This window comes from Alternaria alternata, assembly GCF_001642055.1.
Source record: "Alternaria alternata strain SRC1lrK2f unplaced genomic scaffold CC77scaffold_30, whole genome shotgun sequence".
Taxonomy (NCBI): Eukaryota; Fungi; Ascomycota; class Dothideomycetes; order Pleosporales; family Pleosporaceae; genus Alternaria; species Alternaria alternata.
The window spans coordinates 236,633-257,930 of record NW_017306219.1 but is presented as its reverse complement, the minus strand read 5'-3'; the positions used below and the strand labels follow the sequence as shown (position 1 = coordinate 257,930).

The 21,298-nt window shown below is 51.3% G+C and overlaps 10 protein-coding genes across 10 annotated transcripts; 8 read left to right on the top strand and 2 right to left on the bottom strand.

Annotated features, from left to right (window-relative positions):
- Positions 1 to 882: 882 nt before the first annotated feature.
- Positions 883 to 1,647, top strand: CC77DRAFT_948240 (alpha/beta-hydrolase; the record flags this gene model as incomplete). Its single annotated transcript, XM_018535189.1, has 3 exons — positions 883 to 983; positions 1,042 to 1,391; positions 1,445 to 1,647. 3 exons carry the CDS (start codon positions 883 to 885, stop codon positions 1,645 to 1,647), a joined length of 654 nt encoding a protein of 217 aa, XP_018380160.1.
- A 766-nt stretch (positions 1,648 to 2,413) lies between these two features.
- On the top strand, positions 2,414 to 3,623 carry CC77DRAFT_974855 (SGNH hydrolase). Its single transcript, XM_018535907.1, has 3 exons — positions 2,414 to 2,947; positions 3,011 to 3,204; positions 3,277 to 3,623. Exons 1-3 carry the CDS (start codon positions 2,698 to 2,700, stop codon positions 3,559 to 3,561), a joined length of 729 nt encoding a protein of 242 aa, XP_018380159.1. The 5' UTR covers positions 2,414 to 2,697; the 3' UTR covers positions 3,562 to 3,623.
- A 265-nt stretch (positions 3,624 to 3,888) lies between these two features.
- On the top strand, positions 3,889 to 4,896 carry CC77DRAFT_1035491 (hypothetical protein; the record flags this gene model as incomplete). Its single annotated transcript, XM_018526941.1, has 5 exons — positions 3,889 to 3,902; positions 3,977 to 4,048; positions 4,130 to 4,164; positions 4,232 to 4,309; positions 4,367 to 4,896. 5 exons carry the CDS (start codon positions 3,889 to 3,891, stop codon positions 4,894 to 4,896), a joined length of 729 nt encoding a protein of 242 aa, XP_018380158.1.
- Positions 4,897 to 7,446: 2,550 nt separating this feature from the next.
- CC77DRAFT_556224 (hypothetical protein) lies at positions 7,447 to 7,887 on the bottom strand. The gene has a single exon (XM_018532165.1). It carries the CDS (start codon positions 7,727 to 7,729, stop codon positions 7,508 to 7,510), a length of 222 nt encoding a protein of 73 aa, XP_018380157.1. The 5' UTR covers positions 7,730 to 7,887; the 3' UTR covers positions 7,447 to 7,507.
- CC77DRAFT_948379 (aquaporin-like protein) lies at positions 7,780 to 9,008 on the top strand (the record flags this gene model as incomplete). The annotated part of the gene is made up of 2 exons (XM_018535195.1): positions 7,780 to 8,166; positions 8,223 to 9,008. The coding sequence occupies 2 exons, from the start codon at positions 7,780 to 7,782 to the stop codon at positions 9,006 to 9,008; spliced, it is 1,173 nt and encodes a 390-aa protein (XP_018380156.1).
- Positions 9,009 to 9,134: 126 nt separating this feature from the next.
- Positions 9,135 to 10,085, bottom strand: CC77DRAFT_1082166 (hypothetical protein; the record flags this gene model as incomplete). Its single annotated transcript, XM_018529352.1, has 2 exons — positions 9,135 to 10,018; positions 10,073 to 10,085. 2 exons carry the CDS (start codon positions 10,083 to 10,085, stop codon positions 9,135 to 9,137), a joined length of 897 nt encoding a protein of 298 aa, XP_018380155.1.
- Positions 10,086 to 13,550: 3,465 nt separating this feature from the next.
- CC77DRAFT_1025624 (hypothetical protein) lies at positions 13,551 to 15,215 on the top strand. The gene has a single exon (XM_018526100.1). It carries the CDS (start codon positions 13,692 to 13,694, stop codon positions 15,000 to 15,002), a length of 1,311 nt encoding a protein of 436 aa, XP_018380154.1. The 5' UTR covers positions 13,551 to 13,691; the 3' UTR covers positions 15,003 to 15,215.
- Positions 15,216 to 16,034: 819 nt separating this feature from the next.
- CC77DRAFT_556173 (hypothetical protein) lies at positions 16,035 to 16,871 on the top strand. Its single transcript, XM_018532164.1, has 2 exons — positions 16,035 to 16,550; positions 16,620 to 16,871. The coding sequence occupies exons 1-2, from the start codon at positions 16,123 to 16,125 to the stop codon at positions 16,747 to 16,749; spliced, it is 558 nt and encodes a 185-aa protein (XP_018380153.1). The 5' UTR covers positions 16,035 to 16,122; the 3' UTR covers positions 16,750 to 16,871.
- Positions 16,800 to 18,254, top strand: CC77DRAFT_556163 (cellulase). Its single transcript, XM_018532163.1, has one exon. It carries the CDS (start codon positions 16,993 to 16,995, stop codon positions 18,160 to 18,162), a length of 1,170 nt encoding a protein of 389 aa, XP_018380152.1. The 5' UTR covers positions 16,800 to 16,992; the 3' UTR covers positions 18,163 to 18,254.
- A 342-nt stretch (positions 18,255 to 18,596) lies between these two features.
- On the top strand, positions 18,597 to 19,990 carry CC77DRAFT_1054712 (hypothetical protein; the record flags this gene model as incomplete). The annotated part of the gene is made up of 3 exons (XM_018527809.1): positions 18,597 to 18,682; positions 18,750 to 19,146; positions 19,523 to 19,990. The coding sequence occupies 3 exons, from the start codon at positions 18,597 to 18,599 to the stop codon at positions 19,988 to 19,990; spliced, it is 951 nt and encodes a 316-aa protein (XP_018380151.1).
- Between the last annotated feature and the right edge of the window lie 1,308 nt (positions 19,991 to 21,298).

The window sequence follows — 21,298 nt, the reverse complement described above, 5'->3', positions numbered from 1 at the left end:
CATTGACCTTGGACATGGAGCCTCTTTATGCGACATGCTGACTACAAGGTAGGCGAGTTTGGGCTTAGCTTTAGCCTTTGGTCAAAACAGTTCTAGCGTGTTTTCGGTCTTTAGTGAACAGCTTGTTCACTCAAAACCGCCGTTCGGCAAAACCACGATTTCAACAATCATCGCGCTGCAACAGAAGCGCTGCACAAACGCTAGAGCAAGGGCAGAGGCAGGCGTCCACGCAAAATCACTCTACCATGCGGATCTCCCGTCCCTTATGCAGAGATGCGTACACGGTACCTTACATCAGGCTTTGTAAGGAGGATAGATCCAAGTCTGGAAGAGAGGGGTGCCAAGACATACAAGCCGCTAATGCACAGAGCTGACAGCTACAGTAAAGATCTACATTTGTAATCTTGCCGCGTAGCTCGTCGAAATTACATCTCCAGGGCTATCTCCCCTGAATACCATCACGTGTGCCAACCTGGATGTACCGGGATGATGACGCAGTTGGATGTTTACTTACCCGTCCGCTTTTCCGCAAATCGGAAGGCGTGATGACCGATTGTAGGAGAATCAGGAAGGCAGTCTACTTGAGACTACAGGTATAAAGGCATATCTATCTCGGACATCCGTCGCTACTTTGCTTGTATCAATCCCAAACTTCTCCGGTCCACGTTTCTCCATACCAACATGACGATGAAGCTCGCCCGCGCTTGTGCATTTGCGCTTGCGACATCGACCCTTGCGTTCGCCTGGAAGGAGCCAGTATCTCTATTTCCATCTGTGATCAGCGAAGGCCAACCAAAGGGCGAGATCAAGAACATCAGCGGAAGTAAGTCCGTCTCGGGACCAATTGATCGTTGTGAGCAGCTCTGAAATATCAAAGTTGAAATGTACCACGCGTACCCGGACCATCGCAGCAAGACGAATAGCAGCAACGTGATCCTCTTCATATCCGACATCTTTGGAATCCCGCTCCTCCAAAACAAGTTGTAAGTTTGCGCGCAGCAAAAGCTTTGCAAACTATGGAAAGCTAATTCGTGTTTCTAGGCTTGCAGACTCATATGCTCGCGCAGGATACCTTACCGTGATACCAGATCTGTTCGCCGGCGACGCAATTCCTAGCGACATTCCCGAAGGCCAGCTCAACTTGACCGCGTGGTTTCCCAACCACCAGCCCGCCAACGTCGATCCCATCATCGAGAAGACGATTGCATACATGCGCGATGACCTTGGTATCCAGACTATCGGGGCCGTCGGATATTGCTTTGGAGGCAGATATGTAGCCCGCTTCTTGGCCGAAGGCAAGGGTGTTGATTTGGGCTTCACTGCGCATCCGAGCGTACTTTCCAACGCCGAGATCGCCCAGATTGTAAACCCAATTAGTATCGCGGCTGGTGGTGAGTGGCTCTTGCAGTGGCGTGTTCGTAAGCAGACTGACGCGGTGATTTAGAACTTGATGCAACTTTCAATATTACGCAACGTTATGACGCCGACCGTCTTCTCACGGGTAACAATGTGACGTACGAACAGACACTGTACTCGGGCGCCCCCCACGGATTTGGAGTTAGAGTCAATGCCAATATCCCCAGGCAGAAGTATGCAAAGCAGTCGGCGTATATTCAGGCGTTGAAGTGGTTCGACTTCTGGCTCTAGAAGCTTCGCGAGCGGTGGGTGTTAGGTCTTGCCTTGGCACCTGCCGTTGAATGTGTCATGGTATGACGGTACTGTGTCTTACTGGCGAACACGGAGCTTCCTTGCTTCCTTGTACTGACATGAAGTGACGAGGTCGGGAATTGAACAAGATATAAGCTGCGCCCAATGGATGAGTCTTCTGAATACGATAGCGCATACATTTGTACATAGCAAGTACTACACGGGTAGACCTTTTATGGTCCTCACATTCGTTTGTTGGTTCCTTCCATTCGCACGTGACGGTTGACGATGTGCGATAGTTGGTGATGTTGGTGATATCGGTGTTGGTGGTGTTCAGTGAGAACGCCGTTCAGTATACCAGATACCCGCAGGACTGTGTGCAAGCGCCGGATGAGAAATGCACGTGCAACACGACGAGCGGGGTTGAACAGTATGACAATAGAATATCGCTTGAGATATTCGCAGGCACCTCTAATTTCTCCGTACAGCGCAGACCCACAAGTGCAACATCCGTCTGCCCTATGGCCCGTTGTACCGACCTTCCACGACTTCTTCTTGCGATTGTCATATGGTGTTAGTGCCGAAAGTCTGTGCCGTTTGATGGTATCGCATCATGCTTTGACGTCCACACAATGCTGCAGTGTCGAAGCAAGTCTGAGGCTCTTTCCCCGCCTTCATGCCGCCTCTTGCAGGGTGTATGTCCCGCGTAAATTAACGGTCGTCCGGCAGCTGCATTTAGCCTCGCACATAGTGCCCCGGAAACACGTAGCGGCATGCAAATGTCGGTCGCGTCACGAAAATCTCCTTCTCTCCGTGGCTACGATGTACGTTTAGGTGCGTATAGATGCATCAAGAGTGATGGAGATGTCATCTTCATATGCTGCAAACGATGTTAGAGTGCGCGATAGATGGTTTGTTGCGAGGCGTCCTTGTCGACAACATGGAAGAGGAGAAGATAAGAAGGCGGTCAGGCCAACTTACTAGACATGATACAGAAGCAACAGCGATACACAGATACGAACATCTTCCCATAATCCCGCAGCCGTCACAATGGTATCCCTCAAGTGCCTCTCCGCCATTGCTCTCCTCGCAATCGCTTCAGCTCAGTCGACAAACAACACAACCCCAATTCGCTACATGCCCTTTGGCGACAGCATAACGGAAATAGTCTGCTGGCGATCAAAACTGTGGCAGCGGCTTCGTACCACTGAGTGGGCAAACGTCAACTTCGTTGGCAGTGGCAAGACGGAGAACAACTGCCGCGACACGACCTATGACCGCGACAATGAAGGACACTCTGGTCACTATGCCCATATACGAAATGCATTGGAGAAATAAACTGACTCGGTAAATCAAACTCTAGGCTTCCTCGCCATCGATATCGCGAATAAGAACCAGCTTGACGGATGGCTAAAGACGAACCCCGCAGATGTCATCACCATGCACTTGGGCACAAACGATATCGTGCAGCAGAACAAAGCGGTAACGGACATTATCGCTGCGTTCACCAAACTCATTGGCACTATGCGGACGTCGAATCCCAAGATGAAGATCATCGTACGTCTCTCTTACCCAGCATATGCCTATGCCACAGTGTCAGACATACACCTGCTTACCTTGACATCTCAGGTTGCCCAAATCATCCCCCTAGGCATCGGGAACTACAACGGCAAGGTCCAGGAACTGAACCGCGCGATCGTGCCCTGGGCGCAAGGTCTTAATACGACGCAGAGCCCCATCTGGGTTGTAGACCAGTATACGGGGTTTAGTGGGAGTGCGGATCTGAGGGACGGAGTACATCCAAATGATAGTGGCGACGTCAAAATGGCGAACGTGTGGTATCCTGCGGTTGTGAGGGCTTTTGAGGCTGCGAGAACTGACAGGGTTGTTGTTGGGAGAGAGTTTGCGGCATAGATGGAAGCAAGACTGGGGAAGGGCGATAGCGGTGTAAATAAGTCCATGATGTCCCATGACGGATCAGCTCATAGAAATTCTCGTGTCAGTAGAGTGTGCAGCACGTGACGTGGAACGCTATGGCATCGGCGCTAAGAACTTGGTGGGGCAACGGCGCCCAAATTGTCGACTCCCCGACGGGGCAGGCGCATCAACAAATAACAGCAATCGTCTTCGCCCACCGCCTCCAGCGCCACCTCTGTACACAGACACTCTAGTCTATGCTTTTATCTCATTGCTGATCATTCAAAACAAAGTTTTAGACGTCAGCACAAAGGCATATCCGCCATGGGAGAATCAAGGTACGGTCTCCGAGGGGTTAGGCTGCGATGGAGAGACGACATGTGCAGAGCATAGGCTGACAAGACGTGCACAGACAAGAACTCGTGGCCTGGTTGAACAACCTCCTCCAGCTCAACATCACCAAAGTCGAACAATGCGGTACCGGGTACGTCAGACGCGCCGAGCCAAGGCACAGAGGGGCATCAGGGTCCAGGGCCTGAGGACGTGTACTGACATGGCGGAACAGAGCAGCACTGTGCCAGGTCTTCGACAGCATATTCTGTAAGCCTCCCACCTGTTGTGTGTGTGTGCGCGAGGCGAGATTAAGACTAACAGCGTGGAACAACAGACGATGTGCCTATGTCGCGAGTCAAGTTCAATGCCAACACTGAGTATGCATACCTGCAGAACTTCAAGGTATTACAGAGTATGTCTCTCTCACAGTGAACACGCTGTACTGCAATTCCCCTAACACGCACGCTAGACACGTTCGCCAAGCACCAGATCGACAAGCCCATCCGCGTCGAGTCGCTCGTAAAGTGCAAGATGCAGGACAACCTCGAGTTCCTCCAATTCGTCAAGCAGTACTGGGACCAGCACTTCCCAGGCCACGAATACGACCCCGTTGCCCGCCGCAAGGGCCAGGGCGGCGTCGCCACGGGAGCCGCTCCCCGCGCCGCTGCCTCGACCGCCCGACGAGCACCCGCTGCCTCCAACACGGCCGCACCGCGTACCCGCACACCCCTGGCGTCTGGCGGAGGAGCCGCGAGCGCCGCCCTGCGCGAGGAAAACACGGCGCTCAAGGAGACGGTGACGGGCCTGGAGCGCGAGCGCGACTTTTACTTTAGCAAGCTGCGCGACATTGAGCTGCTGATTCAGCAGGCCATGGAAGCGGATCCCGAGCTTGAAAAGGACGAGGGCTTGCTCAAGCAGATTCAAACCATTCTCTACTCCACCGAGGAAGGTTTCGAGATCCCGCCCGAGGCCGAGGGCGCTGAGGAGGAGACGTTCTAGAGGGAGGTCGCAACTCCGACGACGACGAACAGGGACGTACAAGAGGAACTGAGGAACGTTATCCAGGCGGCGCAGGACTTGATGGACGAGACGGATGCAGTTGAGGCAGCTAGGGAGGTTGACAATGTGGTGGTGTTCGGCGCTGGCATGATGAGGCCCGACGACGCTATTGTGATGGTGGTGGACCGAGACATCTTTCCTGATGACGAGCCTTAGTCCTTGGCATCTTCTTTTTTTGGGGTGCTCTTATTCTCCCTCATCCTGCGAAAGCTTGTCATGTCTTCGTTCGTCTTTCTCGTTTTCGTCATCATCGTTTCCAGTGTCTTGTCTAGCTGAGCCAGTTCGTCGGATTAGTTCCTCAAGTGGGTGAGAGAGGAGAGGAGGGTTATGATTGCATTTGGAAGCGAGGATACCACTTTCCACTGGGGAAGACTCGACGTCTTTCTCTATTTCAATACACGAGTTTCACGGTTCGGTCTTTTTTTTAACGTTTATCTTGTTCGTTGTGATCATTGCATGACATCCTTGTTCCACCTCTGTCATGATCTCGCTACAAGCATACATGCGGTTTGAGAGGGACTGCGGTCGCTGCAAAGAACTTACTCTGGTATTAGTGTTCGTGAAGGTGCGGAACAAAATACAGGTGCAAGATACTGGGCAATAGTGAATGCTTCTGGCGCTGACGACTGCAGTGAGCCCACGTACCATCTTCACGATGGCAGTGTCGCGTTCATGCCGGGATACGAGCTCAGCGTGCGAGGAGGAATTTGGAGGGTCTACAATGCACGCGTTCCTGCACCGCACAAAGTCGTAGCGTCTACGTTAGTTTTCAGTATTCTATACAGCCAGATATAACTCACTGTATCCGCTTCGCTGTGACTTCACCTTGTCTTCCACTGTGCGAGTACTGACTGCTCCATGCCTTCACAGCGAGCGGAGAAATGGTACCCATACATTGCCAGTATTCTGGTACCTCTGCTCAAACCGCCCTACATCACCATTACCTCTATTACAGCAAAGCAACATACACTTCGATCGAACCATGCAGTATGTATGTACCATATCCTTGTCTAAGAGACCTACCCTGACCTTCAGGTGTAAATCCACATCCCAGCTAGATTCACAGGCAAGCCGGCTTTTATTAGAACATGACACCGAGATACTTGACACATCGGTAGTACAGCCAGAAGCCGATGAGCAGAGTGACTGGGACACAGTCGAGGTCAAAGACAAAGAATGGACCGACGAAGAGCTAATGGACGATGCGCGGCCGGGGAGACGAGTAAGACGGCGTGTCCAAAGAGAATGCCTTTTGATAGTAGACGGGGCGAAGAAGGGTTAATGTCGCGTCTGTTCCAGCGCGAAGTGACCCCAACATCTGAGTCTCTCTAGGAATTTCCACTGGTTATGGACGGGAATGGGAGGTCAATTGAGAGCAAGAGAGTAGTGGAAGAGCTGAGATTCAGCGCAAGGATACAAGCGCTGAAGAAACAAATCTGTCGCAAAAGCAATGGACCTTGAGCATGCCGAATCGACAAAGAGACGTAGAAGATGTGCGCGATGACCTGCGAATGTGAATAATATCAAAGGAACAGATATTAGTATATCACTTTGTGATCGAGATAGACACGGAGAAACAGCGATGAGAAGCTTGGAGGGCGACAGGAAGGTGCTGATCTTTCTCTGGAGCAAAGCATTACGGAATGGCGGTAGTATTGATTATCGTGGACAGGCTGTGAATGAATACGCTGTTGAGTGGTGTTGCCAGACGCTCAAACCTCGTCAAACCTGCAGCGCAGTCAGCAAGCTCTTCCAATGCCAAGATCCCAGTCACATAAAGAAAGCATCTCTTGAGAGCCTCGATTTTGACGATACTTCTAACCGATGGCACTATTGATCTGGAACCTTGGAAGCGTTGCACAAAGGGTCTTCTGGAACGCTAACCCAGTTTTGCGTTCGCAGGGCTCAACAGCTGCCTTAGTAGGGAGGCCCAGTGGCGTTTGACGAGCGCTAACCGCTATTTCCAGCCATCCGCGCATAAACTCAGTAGATCTTCAATAAGTTCGCCTTGTCGCCGACTTGAGTGAATTGCGGGAGAACATCTTCTCTGCATCACGACCGTGCAACATGGCAAAAAAGCTAAGCCACAAAGCGGACACCACCCTTCTTGACAGTTGTAGATGTCGTAATTCTCAATATGAAACTAGCATTGGAGCGCGCGGAGAGTCTCCACAGCCACGGACACCAAACGAGCAAACGATCTGAAGATGCACCCTTTCGTGACATCATGTCCACTAGCCCGTCTCGCTAACCCGCAAGCAGCGCAGTGTCGTCACTAGCCGGCGATCTGAACACATCCCGTACGGCACATCCTCTCCATCACGAACTTCTGACCACTCACGCCACAGCGGCCGCTGCATCATGCACCGCTATCCACCTCCGCGGGCGTGCCATGATCGGGGATGAAGGGTTTCAACGCAGGGATTGACACCGTGTGGCTGGACTTGATGATCGTGGCTTGCGGCCAACATCGCGCAAAGGACCGCCAAATGTGAGACGTGCGGCTGCCTATTGGACTTTCAACAACGCCATGGCGGGTGAACCGCTGGTCTCATGTAGTCCGCGTCAGAACCCCGCAGACCATTATGGCGCTCAGGCTTGTGGAAGACGTCAGGTTTGCTAGCGAAAAGGTAGATCTGTTCTTGTGGTGGTTTTGCATTAACTTCAGCCGTGAGCTATAGAAGTTATCTTCTTTAGTTCTCTTTCTACTGTTTTTCAGCCTGGTGGCATTCGTGTCTTTTGGCCAAGCGTAGAAACTCTTGCTTTGCACCATTACTATCGACAATTAACGACTGCGGCTAGCCTTCAGTCTTAGCCGTCGTGATGGCGCTCAAGAACATCCTTCCGCTACACAAGAAAGACGCGTCTTCATCGTCTCATAAGCCTAAAACCTTGCCGAAGGATGGTACTCCTCCAGGTCACCCCACGAGATCCGGCTTCATACCTAACCGGTGGCGCAATGAACTTGTTGCCGCAGCAGCAGAGTTCGCAGGCACGTTCATGTTCCTATTCTTTGCGTTTGGAGGAACAAGTGTAGCCAACACGGCAGCGACATACAGCAATCGAACAACCTCTGGACAAAACAACAACAGCATCACGCAGGCGCCGGACACCAGTGTGCTGCTGTACATTAGTCTGATCTTTGGCTTCAGTCTGATGGTCAATGTGTGGGTATTCTTCAGAGTGAGCGGAGGACTATTCAATCCTGCTGTAAGTTAGCCTGATGGCATCAAAACGTCTGGAAGATGGGCTGACCATGACCACAGGTGACACTCGGTCTCTACCTCATCGGAGCCATCCCAGCCATTCGCGCATGCCTCTGTTTCCTCTCCCAGATGCTCGCCGGCATGGCCGCGGCCGGCGTAATCCAAGCCATCATCCCCGGTCCCCTCAACGTCTCCACAACCCTCGGTGCAGGCGTCTCCGCCGCCCGCGGTGTCTTCCTCGAAATGTTCCTCACCTCCCTCCTCGTCTTCACAATCTTCATGCTCGCAGCCGAGAAGCACAAGGCCACATATCTGGCACCAATCGGCATTGGTCTAGCGCTCTTCGTAGCAGAAATGGTCGGTGTGTTCTTTACCGGCGGCAGCCTGAACCCAGCGAGAAGCTTCGGACCATGCGTTGTCACACACAACTTCCCTGGCTACCATTACATCTACTGGTTCGGACCGCTCATGGGCACTCTGCTCGCGTTCGGCATGTACCGCATTGTCAAGCTAGTCGAGTACCAAACTGTCAATCCAGGCCAAGACTTTGACGACCACGAGGCCGCACTGTTCAAGCCGCCCGAGGACCCCGAGACGGCTTCCCAAGTTGAGCGTCCTAATGTCGCCGCACATGCCATGGCAGATGCCATGCAACTCGCCAGCAGAACAAACTCTGGTTTTAGCGAGAGCCAGCAGAATTTCAGCGGCATAGATGGGAGGCTAGACAGCAGGGATTCAGAGAAGGAAAAGTCTATGAGTTCGAGGCGGTCGCCGCGGCAGGAGCAGGAGTTATTGGAGAGGACGGGTCATGCACCTGCTGCCAACGGTGAAGATCACGACTGTTAAGATGATCTGATTTCATTACATTGATGGCTTTATTGTCCGTCTTCAAAATGGTAATTTGTCCTTTGATTTATTTAGCGTTCATAGCGGGTGGTGGCAATAGAACAAATAGGGCGTCTTTCTACTTCATCACGCTGCGCATAAGCATAATCTCATTTCCCCACCTTGCATGATGCCGCGCCGTGCTTCGCCTAATCTGGCTTCAGTTTTGGATACGAGGAACCATGCTAAACAGTGAGCGATTAGGATTGCGAAGACGAAGATGGTGACCAAGACTGCGAAGACGCCGACGCATATCCAAATGGCTGACATGGCGCTTGGTTTTCTCTTGGTTTTCTCCTTCGTTGACCCCGATTTCGCAGCATCGGTGGATGCACAATCATTCGTTCCAGGTGCAGGTGGAGGCGTGGATGTAAGTCGAGGCGTATCTTCACGATGTGATTCAAGTAGCCCGTCGTGTGGCTCGTGGTCGTACGGATACTCGCCCTCGTCATCAGCAGGAAACAACCTTCTCGCAACACCCTTGGCCTCCATATCCCTCCCCGTCTTCTTCAGCGGCACAGGCGAGCTCGCAAACCACTTATTCCCTCCCATCTGTCTCTCATTCATTTCCTTCTTCCCCATCCCTTCCCTGCGCCTTCCAAACGGCGGGTCCCAAGGCTTCCTCGCATCCGCTCTCCCCTTGCCTTTATCTTTCTCTTCCGTCTTGCCCTTGTTCAGGTCCCCTGCTTTCAGTAATCCCGTCGTTGCAGTCGGGTAGGGCGGCAGTCGGTGGATTTCCTCGCTCCCCGTCCACTCGCCCGACTCCTCTCCCGTCGACGGGACTCCGCTGTCCGCACCGTCCGTTGCGAACGCCTCCCTTCCCCCGTATTGTGCGCTACTTCGCGGCGTTGGGGCTGGCCCTCGCGGTCGTAGGCGCCGTCGTAGGGGTGGTGGCTGTTTGTGTAGCGCGGATCGGTTTTCTAGAGTTGGGCTCAGTGGGTACTCTTGGCTTGATTTTTGGATTTCAAATGCTGATATTGGATTGTGTATGGAGGGGTGGCGTTGTGGTGTGGTTTTTGACATACGGAGATGGTGCATTGGGTGGGGGAGCAATCGAGGAAGCTGTACACTGAGGATTGGGAGGCAGATTGCTAGGAGACAGGCTAGGAAGAGAATGCTCATTGCCACATATGGATAGGTGAGTGCACTGAGGTGAGAGTGGACGCCTGGGGGTAGCGGTAGTGGTAAGTAGGAGCGGTGTATGCAATTCCGATAAGGATGGTCGTAGGTCGTGGTGATCGTAGGTGTAGTAAACGTTTACAGAGCGTTGTAAGAAGAGGAGTGTGTGGCAACGTGAGATTTAGGTGAAAAAGAGATGGTCCACACGTGAGGTTCGCAAGGCAATTGCCTTTTGAGGTTGGTATTGTGCCTTATGATAGATCGCGACTGTCATACTTCTCCATTCAAGACCGTGGTGTTCCTTCCCCTCCCGGACTGAAACATATCTCACTGGTCCTTAAGATCTTTCTCCCATTCAACTTCTCTCGTGTCATCCAAGGCTAAATTATATCCAAGGAATGGTTTGTATAGTCATACCAGCATGTTCCACTACTGCACTACCTTTGCATCTTGGGTACTCACTGTTTGCTACAATTGTCTTTTCCGCCGCATCATCTGATTTCACGTCTTTGCACTCGCGCTACGTAGCGTGTGAGCGTTCGTAGTAGCAGGGTTCATTTTGATCCGCGAGAGTACAAAAGACTCGTACCGTGTACGGTAGATGCTGGCTCGAAGTCTTCAGGCTTGACTGAGTCTGCTCTTTGTCGTCTGGACCTGGAATTTCCCATCATGCTTATTGGCTAGGTCTTGGTCTGCTTGCATTACGGAGAGATCAACTCTCCTGATGCAATGTACTTGGTGATCCACTGTTGCTCGAAATGCATCCTTGCTACTTTTGCTATAGTGGTAGCTATTGCGCCGTTTGCTTTTGCGCAAATCGCCATGTTGTTGCAGCAACCTGTTTGGCCTTTGCTTTGCTTGATTCATTCTTATTTCGTCGCTGTCGTTTCGTGTTGCTGTGCGCGTAAAGGGGCGAACAAAGCACGACTTGATAATGGTATTATGTCGGGCTGATAACGTGTAGAGAACGTTTGCAGGTATGAGCTATGTGCTGTTTGTAGCGTGGGATCGGTTTTGAGTACCGTGAATTGTATCCTGCAGTCTAATCATTGACTTCAATACTGGAACAGGTCGTGGAACGCATACGCTGACAACTATACACGATAGTGAATCAATCTTAGCAGGTTGCTCGCGAAGCACACAACAAAAGCAGTTAGTACGCTTCAGCCGATCTTGCAGGTGACGCATTCATGATCCATGTTCCATGTTCCTAACTACTGCTGACTGGCTGTTGTACCAGACGCACTGTACCGAAATATAATCTCCGATCAGCCCTGCAGCCAGCCTGCATGATGGGGCTAGACCGTGGAAGTGCGCACGCAGAACCTGAGCTGGATCGCAGCAAAGTCAGCACGGGCGCTTCGGGATCACCACACAGAACTTGCAGCAGTGGGATAGCCGTTGTTGATTGAACTTCGGCTTCCAACCGCTTTGGAGGGAATCACAGCATTACTGATCAAATTTGCTGATCGCACTCTGTCGTTGAATTCTCAAGACGTGGACTGAAACGTAATAGAGAGGTGTCTGGCTTCCGTCACTGTATATACCTCGCTAGAATACAAATCTTCGGATGTAAATTTGACGGACTGGAAGACGGGTTTTCGGGAGATATATGGACGGTGGTGGCATTCTTCTGCTAGTGGTGGTGGTGGTGGTGGTGGTGCGGAAGGCCTCGGAAGCCGAGACGGAAAGTGGGGCTGTGATCAAAAGTGGATTGTTTAGGCCAAAGGAGCTCTAGTGGATTATGACGTATCATGGAAACGAGGTCCAGAAGACGGAGACAGCAGCCAACCTTGAGAGCCAACCGCTCGAGTCGTATCCCCACAGCGTCCAATCACAATCGCCATCACGATGAGAGGCTCGGAAAGCTCCCAAGCCGTTCCCGACGGTACATGTGCGCTCTTTGCGTGGCTCTGCACATGCAGCATCCAGACTCCTTCGGATGAACTTCAAGAGCGAATATCGCACGATCGATGCACCATCCTACAATCACCAAGTCCACATAAAGTGGACCTGAACACGAGAAATAAAGATCGACTGTCCGACATGAGCCCACTGTGGTACTTCTGCGCGGCTTCGTCAGCACATGGCTGAACACAGCCCACATCTGACGACGCTCGTACAATGGGAAGCCTACACCAGTGCACATTCTGTCGCTAGACGACCTGGACAGGCATCCGTTCCCCCCGCCTCTTCAGCGACACTTGTACAGTACCCGAACTTGGACCAGTGATGGTAGCGGCATGGTCAAGTCTCCCATAGATGAGTCTCCATCAACCTTTCAGAGATGAGTTTCGCCAAAGTTGGAGCGCATGGATCATTGTTGCTATCTTCGTAATGTCAAGATGATGCAACTATCTTGCATCGCATTGTTTATACACCCTGTACAACGAATCCCGGTGAGACCGTTCGCTGGACCGTCCCGACAACCAACACTGACATCGCTACCCTGGCGATTGAAGCTAAGCAGTAAAAGCGTGGAGAAAAGCCCGACATGCTGAACCCGGTTCGCTACCCTCTCGACGCTGGTCCATATCGATCGTTATTAACGCGTCGTACCAGTTCTCCAAGTTACTTGCTACTTGCTACTCGCTTCTCCAGCGTCTTCCACCACCTCCCAGGCTAGTAGGTGTATTAGTCGGATATAATTCATGCAGTCCTTATTTGAGATGGATCGCTGCAGGGCTACGTCTGACTGTCCACGTACCCCATGTTTCCCAGGTCTACCAAGTCTGGGGTAAACTGCCCAAGAATTGCTTGTTTGGTCATCTTGCATATATTATGATAGTAGCGGAACACTCGGCAACGGTTTGTTACTATATTGGGAAATGCCAATAGTTCCGATGTGTTAAGCGGCATCGACCTTGCCATCGGAACGTACTCCGCGACGAAACTACAAGCTTCTCGAGGAACTTCACACCTGCAAGGCAAACATACGGCGTCCACAAACAGCAATGCACTGCATCGCGTGTGTGGCACCTGGTAATGATTCTGACTACGCAACGCATATCGCAATCTCTCATCGCCAGATCTTTGCTCACACCGGGTACATTTCCTTGGAAGCATCCGAGCAACGCGTTCCTGTCAATCTACCCCACAATATCGGGTCTGGCGATCATCGCGAACCACAGTTCCTGGATCTTTCCTCTCTTCCTGACCAATGACTGAGGTTGCTGTTACTTGAGACAGCGACATTTTTATGTCAAGGTGGGTCGCAAGGCTACGGCTAAACAATCATAAGCTCAAGCCACCACCCACTGATATACTAGTTTCTGCAAATGCTTATACGAGCTTACGTCTGTTGATATTATTGTTATGGATATGATGATGAATTGTATATTCGAAGCGTGCTAAGATCCTAACAACGCACCAAGATGCCGTGGTGCCGGGAGTAACTAAGGAAATTGAGTGGTATTCTTTGTTGTCATCTCCGGCGCCCGAAGAGGTATAAAGAGCACACAGAGCATATCTTTTTGAAGGCATCATCCGATTTCATCCCATTCTACAGTCGCTTAATCTTCGAATATGAGATACGCTTTCGTTCCCCTCGCGTTCGGTCTCGGAGCCAACGCCTACGTCGCTCGTGCGAACACACAATGCTTCAAGCTCTCAGCATCTGGCGGCGCATCAGGTGTACTCGGTCAGCTCGATGATGGTCAGAACCGTGTTGGCGGCAACCACCCAACCGGCTGCTACTGCTTGGATGGAAACAGCGGTTTCACTGATTCCAATGGACGTGGCTGCATCTTGACTCCCCCTACTACCCAGTTCCAGTGCGATGTTGGCGCTACCCCCACCAACGGCTTCGCTGTCAGCTCCAGTGGCAGTGTCACGTACAATGGCTCAGGCAAGTTCTATGCCTGCCCTGTAAACGACAGCGGCGAATACAATGTCTACACAACCCCTGCTCCCGGTCAGACTAAGTGCGTTGAGATTTCTCTCGGGTCTGCTGGTTCATGCGGAGCTAGTGCGTCCCAACCTGCTGGATCTAAGCCTGCTGGTTCCTATCCTGCTGCTACTCCTCCCGCAGCTACCAAGACGAAGCCTTCCGAGACTCCCAAGCCTACACCCGAAGCTCCCAAGCCTAGCTCGCCCGCACCTGGTATGCTCCAGGAGTCTGAGTGTGTACCCAAGGTCGTTACCGTCACTGTGACCCAGCCTATGGCTCCTCCAGTCGTAAACAACCCTGCTCCCTCCCAACCCGCTCAGAGCAAGCCTGCTCCTCCACCAGAGTCGATGCCTGCCCCTCCTGCTTCCCAGCCCGCTGCCTCCAAGCCTGCTGCTTCCATGCCCGCTCCATCCAAGCCAGCTCCTTCTGCGCCAGCTCCCTCCAAGCCAGCTGTCTCTGGTGCCTGCCCCCAGGACCTGAACGGCAATTACCAGTACCCTCATCTGATTGTACCCGTTGACTCTGAGCACCCCGACAAGGCCTATGGCACCTCATACAACGGCACGATCAGCGCCCACATCTGCACTATCTTCAACTTCGATATCCCTGCCTCTTACGCCGGTAAGACTTGCTCTGCCATGTTCATGCTACCCAAGAAGGAGGACCTTGAGACCTCCGACTACACCATTTCTGGTCAAGGCGAATGCACCGTCAGCAAGCTCAAGGGCAATGCCAACGTACAGACTACTTGGAGCAACGCTCCTGCTAAGGCTGGGGATCTTGCTTCCGTGGAGCTCAGCCCCGGCAACACCTACACTGTCGAGTCTGGCGATTGCGAAGCTGGCAAGACTGTGAGCTACGAGATTTGTGGCAGCGGTGACTTCTCCATCAACTACTTCCAGGATTACAATCCAAGCCCCATTGGCATGTACGTCCGCCAGTGCTAGATCATTCATCACTGTGCTGGATGAGACCTTGCTTTGATTGAGAGTCATCAGCAAGTGAGTCTGAAAGGTGTCTGGGATGGAGATACCTGATAATTCTTTTCACCGTTGCCTGGACGAGTCCTTCCTTAATAACATGATACGACACGATGATATGGCACTCCTTATGAATGCGTTTGTAGATTAGACGAGATTTGATGTATGGTTTTTGCTCGGACATATTTTGATCTCGCTGCTGCTGTTTTGAGTGAATCATGTGTTGCGAGAAACTCGGCTAGACAACCTCACTTATCGGGCACACGTGGTGACCTTCCACATTCTCGTCTTTTCGACTGCCACCTGCTTTGTCTCAAGCCAGCCCGCCGAGCTGACCAAGCTTAATCACCCTTCCCATTATGATACTCTTGTTGAGGTTTCCGTTTCGCAACAGTGCACCCCAAGAATTTTCCTTGTAATCTGACCCAAGAGTTTGACATTGGCTGCCAACTTGACTCTTAATCGATGGTCGCTTCCTCGAACCATCGTCCACTGCCGCGCATTGACGAAGAAAAGATGACAATTTAGATTGCTGCAAACATCTTCAGGTCGATATACAGTGGGAACTAAGTCATATGGAATCTAGGCCATGAAGTCGAAGAATCCACAGTCTGTCGCTGGCTGTATCAAGAATAGCACGCCATGATCTGTAAATGTATTGCGCTGGATAGCTTCGAATAAATCAATGCCACGCAGACTGCCAGTCAAAGTAGCGAGTTGGTGGAAATTTGTTCTGCGCAACACGAAATGCCCTCAGGCGCTGCCAAGCCGCTAGTGGTGCTTCATCTCCTCATGTGCGAGGAATCGACGCATCCCCATTGCTTTCGCGTCTAAACATCACGTGTTCAACTGAACGATACCTCATGCCGGCCAATATGCGTGTCTCTGTACATTTTCGACGTCTTTGCTAGTTGATAGTCGCTTTGTCCCACTCGGAACGTCCTGTACGACATGATTGTCGCACAGCACCATCATTCTCGTGCTTTCTTTCGCTACCTCCATACAGCGCGCATCCAGTCAGTATTCGAGATGTTCCGGTGAGTATACATAGACAGTGAATAGGTGGCAGCGTGCCACGTTCATTGCGATGCGTCGCATCTGGAAAGTGCGTTCATTGTCGAGAAGAGATCAGTCCAAAGCCAACATCCGCACGCAACGATCGCTCAGATTGCGCAATGAGCTATGCCTCCATGCGCATCATCCCCCTTTCCCTTTGGACAGTTGTCGGATGTGGAGTACGTGCATCGCGGGCTGCAGCATCTACATCCAACTCAGCCTCAGGGTAGAGCCGCTCACAGTCACGCTAGAAGATGCAACGAATATTCTTTACAATGTATACAAATGGCAACCTGCAGCGCGAAATGACACAAGATCCTCGCTATACTTTAAACGCAATATACACAGCAGTAGCTCCACCACGTCGACCAATCTGCAAGGAGCTTGCTGTGGTCGTAATATCATTATCCACACTGTGGGGTCGGTCTTCCAGCGAAGCAGGGGTAGAAGCCGGGTAAAGTGCGCAGATATATTGACTTCCCGGACCATCCCTGGTAGACTGAGCCTTGGCTAATCTACTGTTAACAGGACTACATACCATTGTAGGGGCAAACGACCGTTCCTTACATTCGCCAAAGAGAATGCACGGTACGCTATCGATGAAGTACTACAGCAACGCCGCCACGGCGCGTTGCATGCGCGATGTCAATGCTTCTGACCAAGGACTTGGACCTTCTTGAGTGCAATCAGAACATAGGGCGGGCCGACGGTACCGTTGATCACGTCTCAAGACAGCCACGCAAATGTGAGGGCAAGCCTGTACCAAGCCTGTTGAAGGGAAGACATATTATTGGATGCACACTGTCCGCGGCATTCGTCTTCACGACGCTCTATATAAGACCAGATAAGTCTCACGTACTGTCGCTCATCATCTCGAGTCACTCAAGTCTTTCTTTCAATCATGGTGCAACTCACACAGCTTGTTTTGGCATCCGCCGCCTTCGCTGGTGCTGTATCTGCAGCTCCCAAGCCACCTCCAAGCAATGTATCTATCAACCCTTGGACTGGTAAAGACCGCTATGTCGTCCAGAGCTACGGCAAGAAACTCGACCAGACCATCGCCTCCTTCACGGCCCAGAACGACACCCTCAATGCGGCGCGCACCCGCACAGTTGCTCAGAAGATCTCAACCTTCACTTGGGTTACTACACGTGATGGCCTTAGCCTCATTCCTACTGCCATCAAGGAAGCTCGTCAACAAAGGAAGCCCGGAAAGAAGATGATCGTTGGTCTGGTCTTGTACAACTTGCCCGATCGTGATTGCTCCGCAGGAGAATCCGCCGGCGAGCTCAGTCTGGCGAACAACGGCCTCGAGATCTACAAGAAGGAGTTTGTCGACAAGTACGCCAAGCTTGTTTCCCAGGCCAAAGATCTCGACTTCGCTATTGTTCTCGAGCCGGACTCCCTTGGTAACGCCATCACAAACCAGGGCGTCCCTTTCTGTGCTACCGCTACTCCCGCCTACGAAGAGGGTATCGCGTACGCCATTGCCAAGCTGCAGTTCCCCAACGTACATTTGTACATGGATGCTGCGCACGGCGGCTGGCTCGGCTGGGCGGACAACCTGAAGCCCACCGCTCAGATCTTTGCCAAGGTCGTCGCTATGGCAAAGAAACTCAACCCCGCGGCCAAGATCCGGGGTTACGCCACCAACGTATCCAACTACAACTCCTTCCAAGCCAAGGTACGCGAGAACTACACCGAGTACTCGCCATCTTGGGACGAGAGCCACTACGCCTCGTCGCTCGCTCCTTACCTCGAGGCTGAGGGTCTACCATCCAACTTCATCATCGACCAGGGCCGCGTCGCCCTTCCTGGGGCTCGTGCGGAGTGGGGTGAGTGGTGCAATGTTGAGCCTGCTGGATATGGCTCTCTACCCGGTTCGAAGCAGAACAACACCAACGTCGACTCTCTAGTCTGGATCAAGCCTGGTGGCGAGAGTGATGGAAAGTGTGGGCTTGCTGGTGCGCCCGCTGCTGGTGCTTGGTTCGATGAATATGTGCAAATGTTGGTGAAGAATGCTGATCCACCACTCGAGCCGACCTACCTGAAGAAGCCTAAGGGTCTCTAAGTCTAAATGGGTCAAGTCGGATGGATTTAGACAGCTGTATAAGTACTCTTTTCTTAGCAATCTGGCTGTACATACTAGATCAAGAATGTGAACATCTTAAAAAATATCCATCTCTCCAAAATCTCGCTAATCTTGACAAGGCATCAAATATGTTTTTGAAGCCAGTCTTGGGAACCGAGCTACCAGGATAGTTCTAGAAGCCGTGATGCATTTTCAAGCGCAGCAAAAGCAAACGTGTATGAGACATTTCGTTGAGTAGGGGTGAGCCACAGGATGAAGGTACTCCGGGCTAACACGTGATAATTCGCTAGCTTGGTAGCTGCCTGCTCTACGGACTCGCTGTCGCTTTAACCGCTCTCGTATATCGAGTCTATGTCACCGCGTCGACTCTCCTGTTGCAGTCCTCTCAATACCGATTTCTGAAAATCCACAAGATGGCTTCCGCCGCCTCCGACCGCAACAAAGCATCTACCAACTGCGGGAAATTACGCGCGACCAACCGCGAAGAACAAGACAAGATGTAAGTCGAAGAATGGAGTCCAGTCGAGCGTTTCATCATTCGAGAAACGACTGGCTGGCTCGAATAGCGCTACCTCGAACCAGCTCAGCTCGCCGCTCCTGCGTCTTCCCAGCGAGATTCGTACTACGATCTACATACACGTCTGTCTTTCTACTACCGTCAACCACGGTCATCCTGCAAATGGTTTCAAAGAAGGCTGTGCCTTCACCCAGACTTTCCTACTTATCTGCCACCAATTCTACGCTGAGGCCGTCAAACTCATGTACAGTCTCGCGACATTCGACTTGTCTAGGTTGTCGTGTCTTAAGAGTCTCCACCCGGAGCATCGCCATCTCATCACCTCGATGCAGATCAGTTCTCAGTTTGCGAAAGAAGTGATGGTTACGATTTATAAGGGCAAGGTCGAGGAAGTACTTGGAGATCATAGCCCTGCAAAGCGTCTGCTTGGTCTAGAGAGACTCCACGTACGCGACCTAACTTGGGCAAATACACGTCAGAGGGATGAGCTGCGGTTCCTTTTCGACATGGAGGGCTTGATTATCACTGATCAACTGAGAGATCGTGTCTCACGTACATGGTCATCCCGGGAACCATTCCAATGGTATTTAGAGAGGGTTTGAAGATCACTGAACACCACAGAGGTCGTGTCTCACTTAGATGGTCAACCCAGGGCCCAAACTATTACTATCGGTAACATTGCTAGTTGGATGAGACTAAGAGGTTGGATTGCTGAGATCATAGCCTTTCCCAGTATTGGTGAGCGAATTGTAGCAATCCGTTGATCATAGAGTCGACGTAGCATCCTTGGTGACGTATTGGCAGTCACTTCTTGTACGCTAGTCAAACACTTTCTCGAACTCACTGCCACCTCGCCTCTCGTCTTCCCATTGGCCTCAACTGCTAATACTTCCGCACACTGAAATTTCCCTCTTCCAAAATTCACTCGCGTTCATCCTCACGACTACGGATCAATTCGTCAACACCATAGCTGAAAATCGACTCACGTTCATCCTCACGACTACAGTTCCTTCCAACGAAATTATGGCTGAGAAGAACAAGAATCCCGCGGCCCGAAACGTCGAAGCGATGCAATTAAGCGGCGCTCACATATTCCTCCACGCTAACAATGATAGTACACGCAGCAACCAGCTTAACTCGCCTCTACTGCGCCTCCCAGCCGAGCTTCGCAACAGAATCTACCATTTCACCTTGGACACGAATGAAGTAGTTCTCGAACCACTTGGCATCAGGGACCCACCATACTATCATTGTCCCTCTCCGACACCTTATCCACTGGTTGTAGCATAAAGCTGCACACAGTGTCGCTACGAAGCACTCCCATACTTCTGGAAGACGACTGTCTTTGCGCTGCGATGCAAAGGATTCGTATGGTCTCTCGTTTATTGTCATCATACAGATCAGACTTTGTTGGACCAGATGCAGATCATTCGTCTTGGACCTTTTGCTACCTGGAGGGCCATGTGTTACTCTTTTACAGACTTTTCTCCCAAGGAGCACTGCACTGCGGTCCGGAAGGTTCTTCTTGATTGGGCTCAAGCAGACGATAACACTTGTACAATGGACAAGACAAGGAACACTCTACTGAAGTTATTCGGAAGCGATATCGATATTTGTTTCGTCAATGTCTAACGCCAAGCGTCCTTGGAAGGCTTGGGCTCAGTACTGAAGTAAACTACACTATCTTGGTTCTGGGCGCGGTGAATATCGCTTTTGCGAGACTGCAAGTTGACCAAGCTATGATGTATAATGGGTCGGCAATACTAGAAGCTGTGTTGCTCTATAATGTCGGAGGAATTGACAGTCAAGTCTCGAACAAGATGCGGGCGAGAAAACAAGATTTGGAAGTTCTAGTTGATAGAATGGTTGGTGGCGTGGACAAAAATGGAGGACATAAGAGGTTTATTCGTCACAGATTCTACTCTTGTTCCAAATCAGGAGGCATTGTCTTCACAGTTGCTTATTCACCTTCAATACACCGACCATAAGAACTCTCTTTCTTCCGTTGCTCCGATGAGTATGCTGGAGCTATGATGTGAATACCACTTTATCAAGTGACAATCCGTAAAACATCGCGATGCAGGTGAATTCCACAAAGCCTCATTTGCCTGCATGCAGCTGTATACATCATACTAGTTTAGTGGTCACAATCAACAAGACTCACTCTTTCCTCGCTCGGCACCTCCAACTTCGATTACGATTAATCTTGTTGTTATTGTATCCAGTTTCCACCTTTCACTAACTTTCGATACTAACAATGAGCTGCCTCTCTTTACCACCATCCAATTCTCCATAGTCAGGAGAATACCGTCTCCCGACTGCACGCTCATCTTTGAACTCCCAGGCTCCATCCTAAGCTGTAAACAGGTCTACAGCGTAGCAAAAACACCGCGATATCCCCTCGCCACTTCCGACGCTGGCGATTATAGCGGCTATTTCCTGTTAAATAGTGGTTTCAATCCGATCATCTGTGCTCTTATTGCAATACTGAGGGCCTGTACCATGTCAATCGGCTTCCCCAACCGGGAAGTTTTTCGTAATGATTTTGATGATAATAGCCGCTTGCGAGCAGTGATTTCACAACACTCGCCGCGCTTA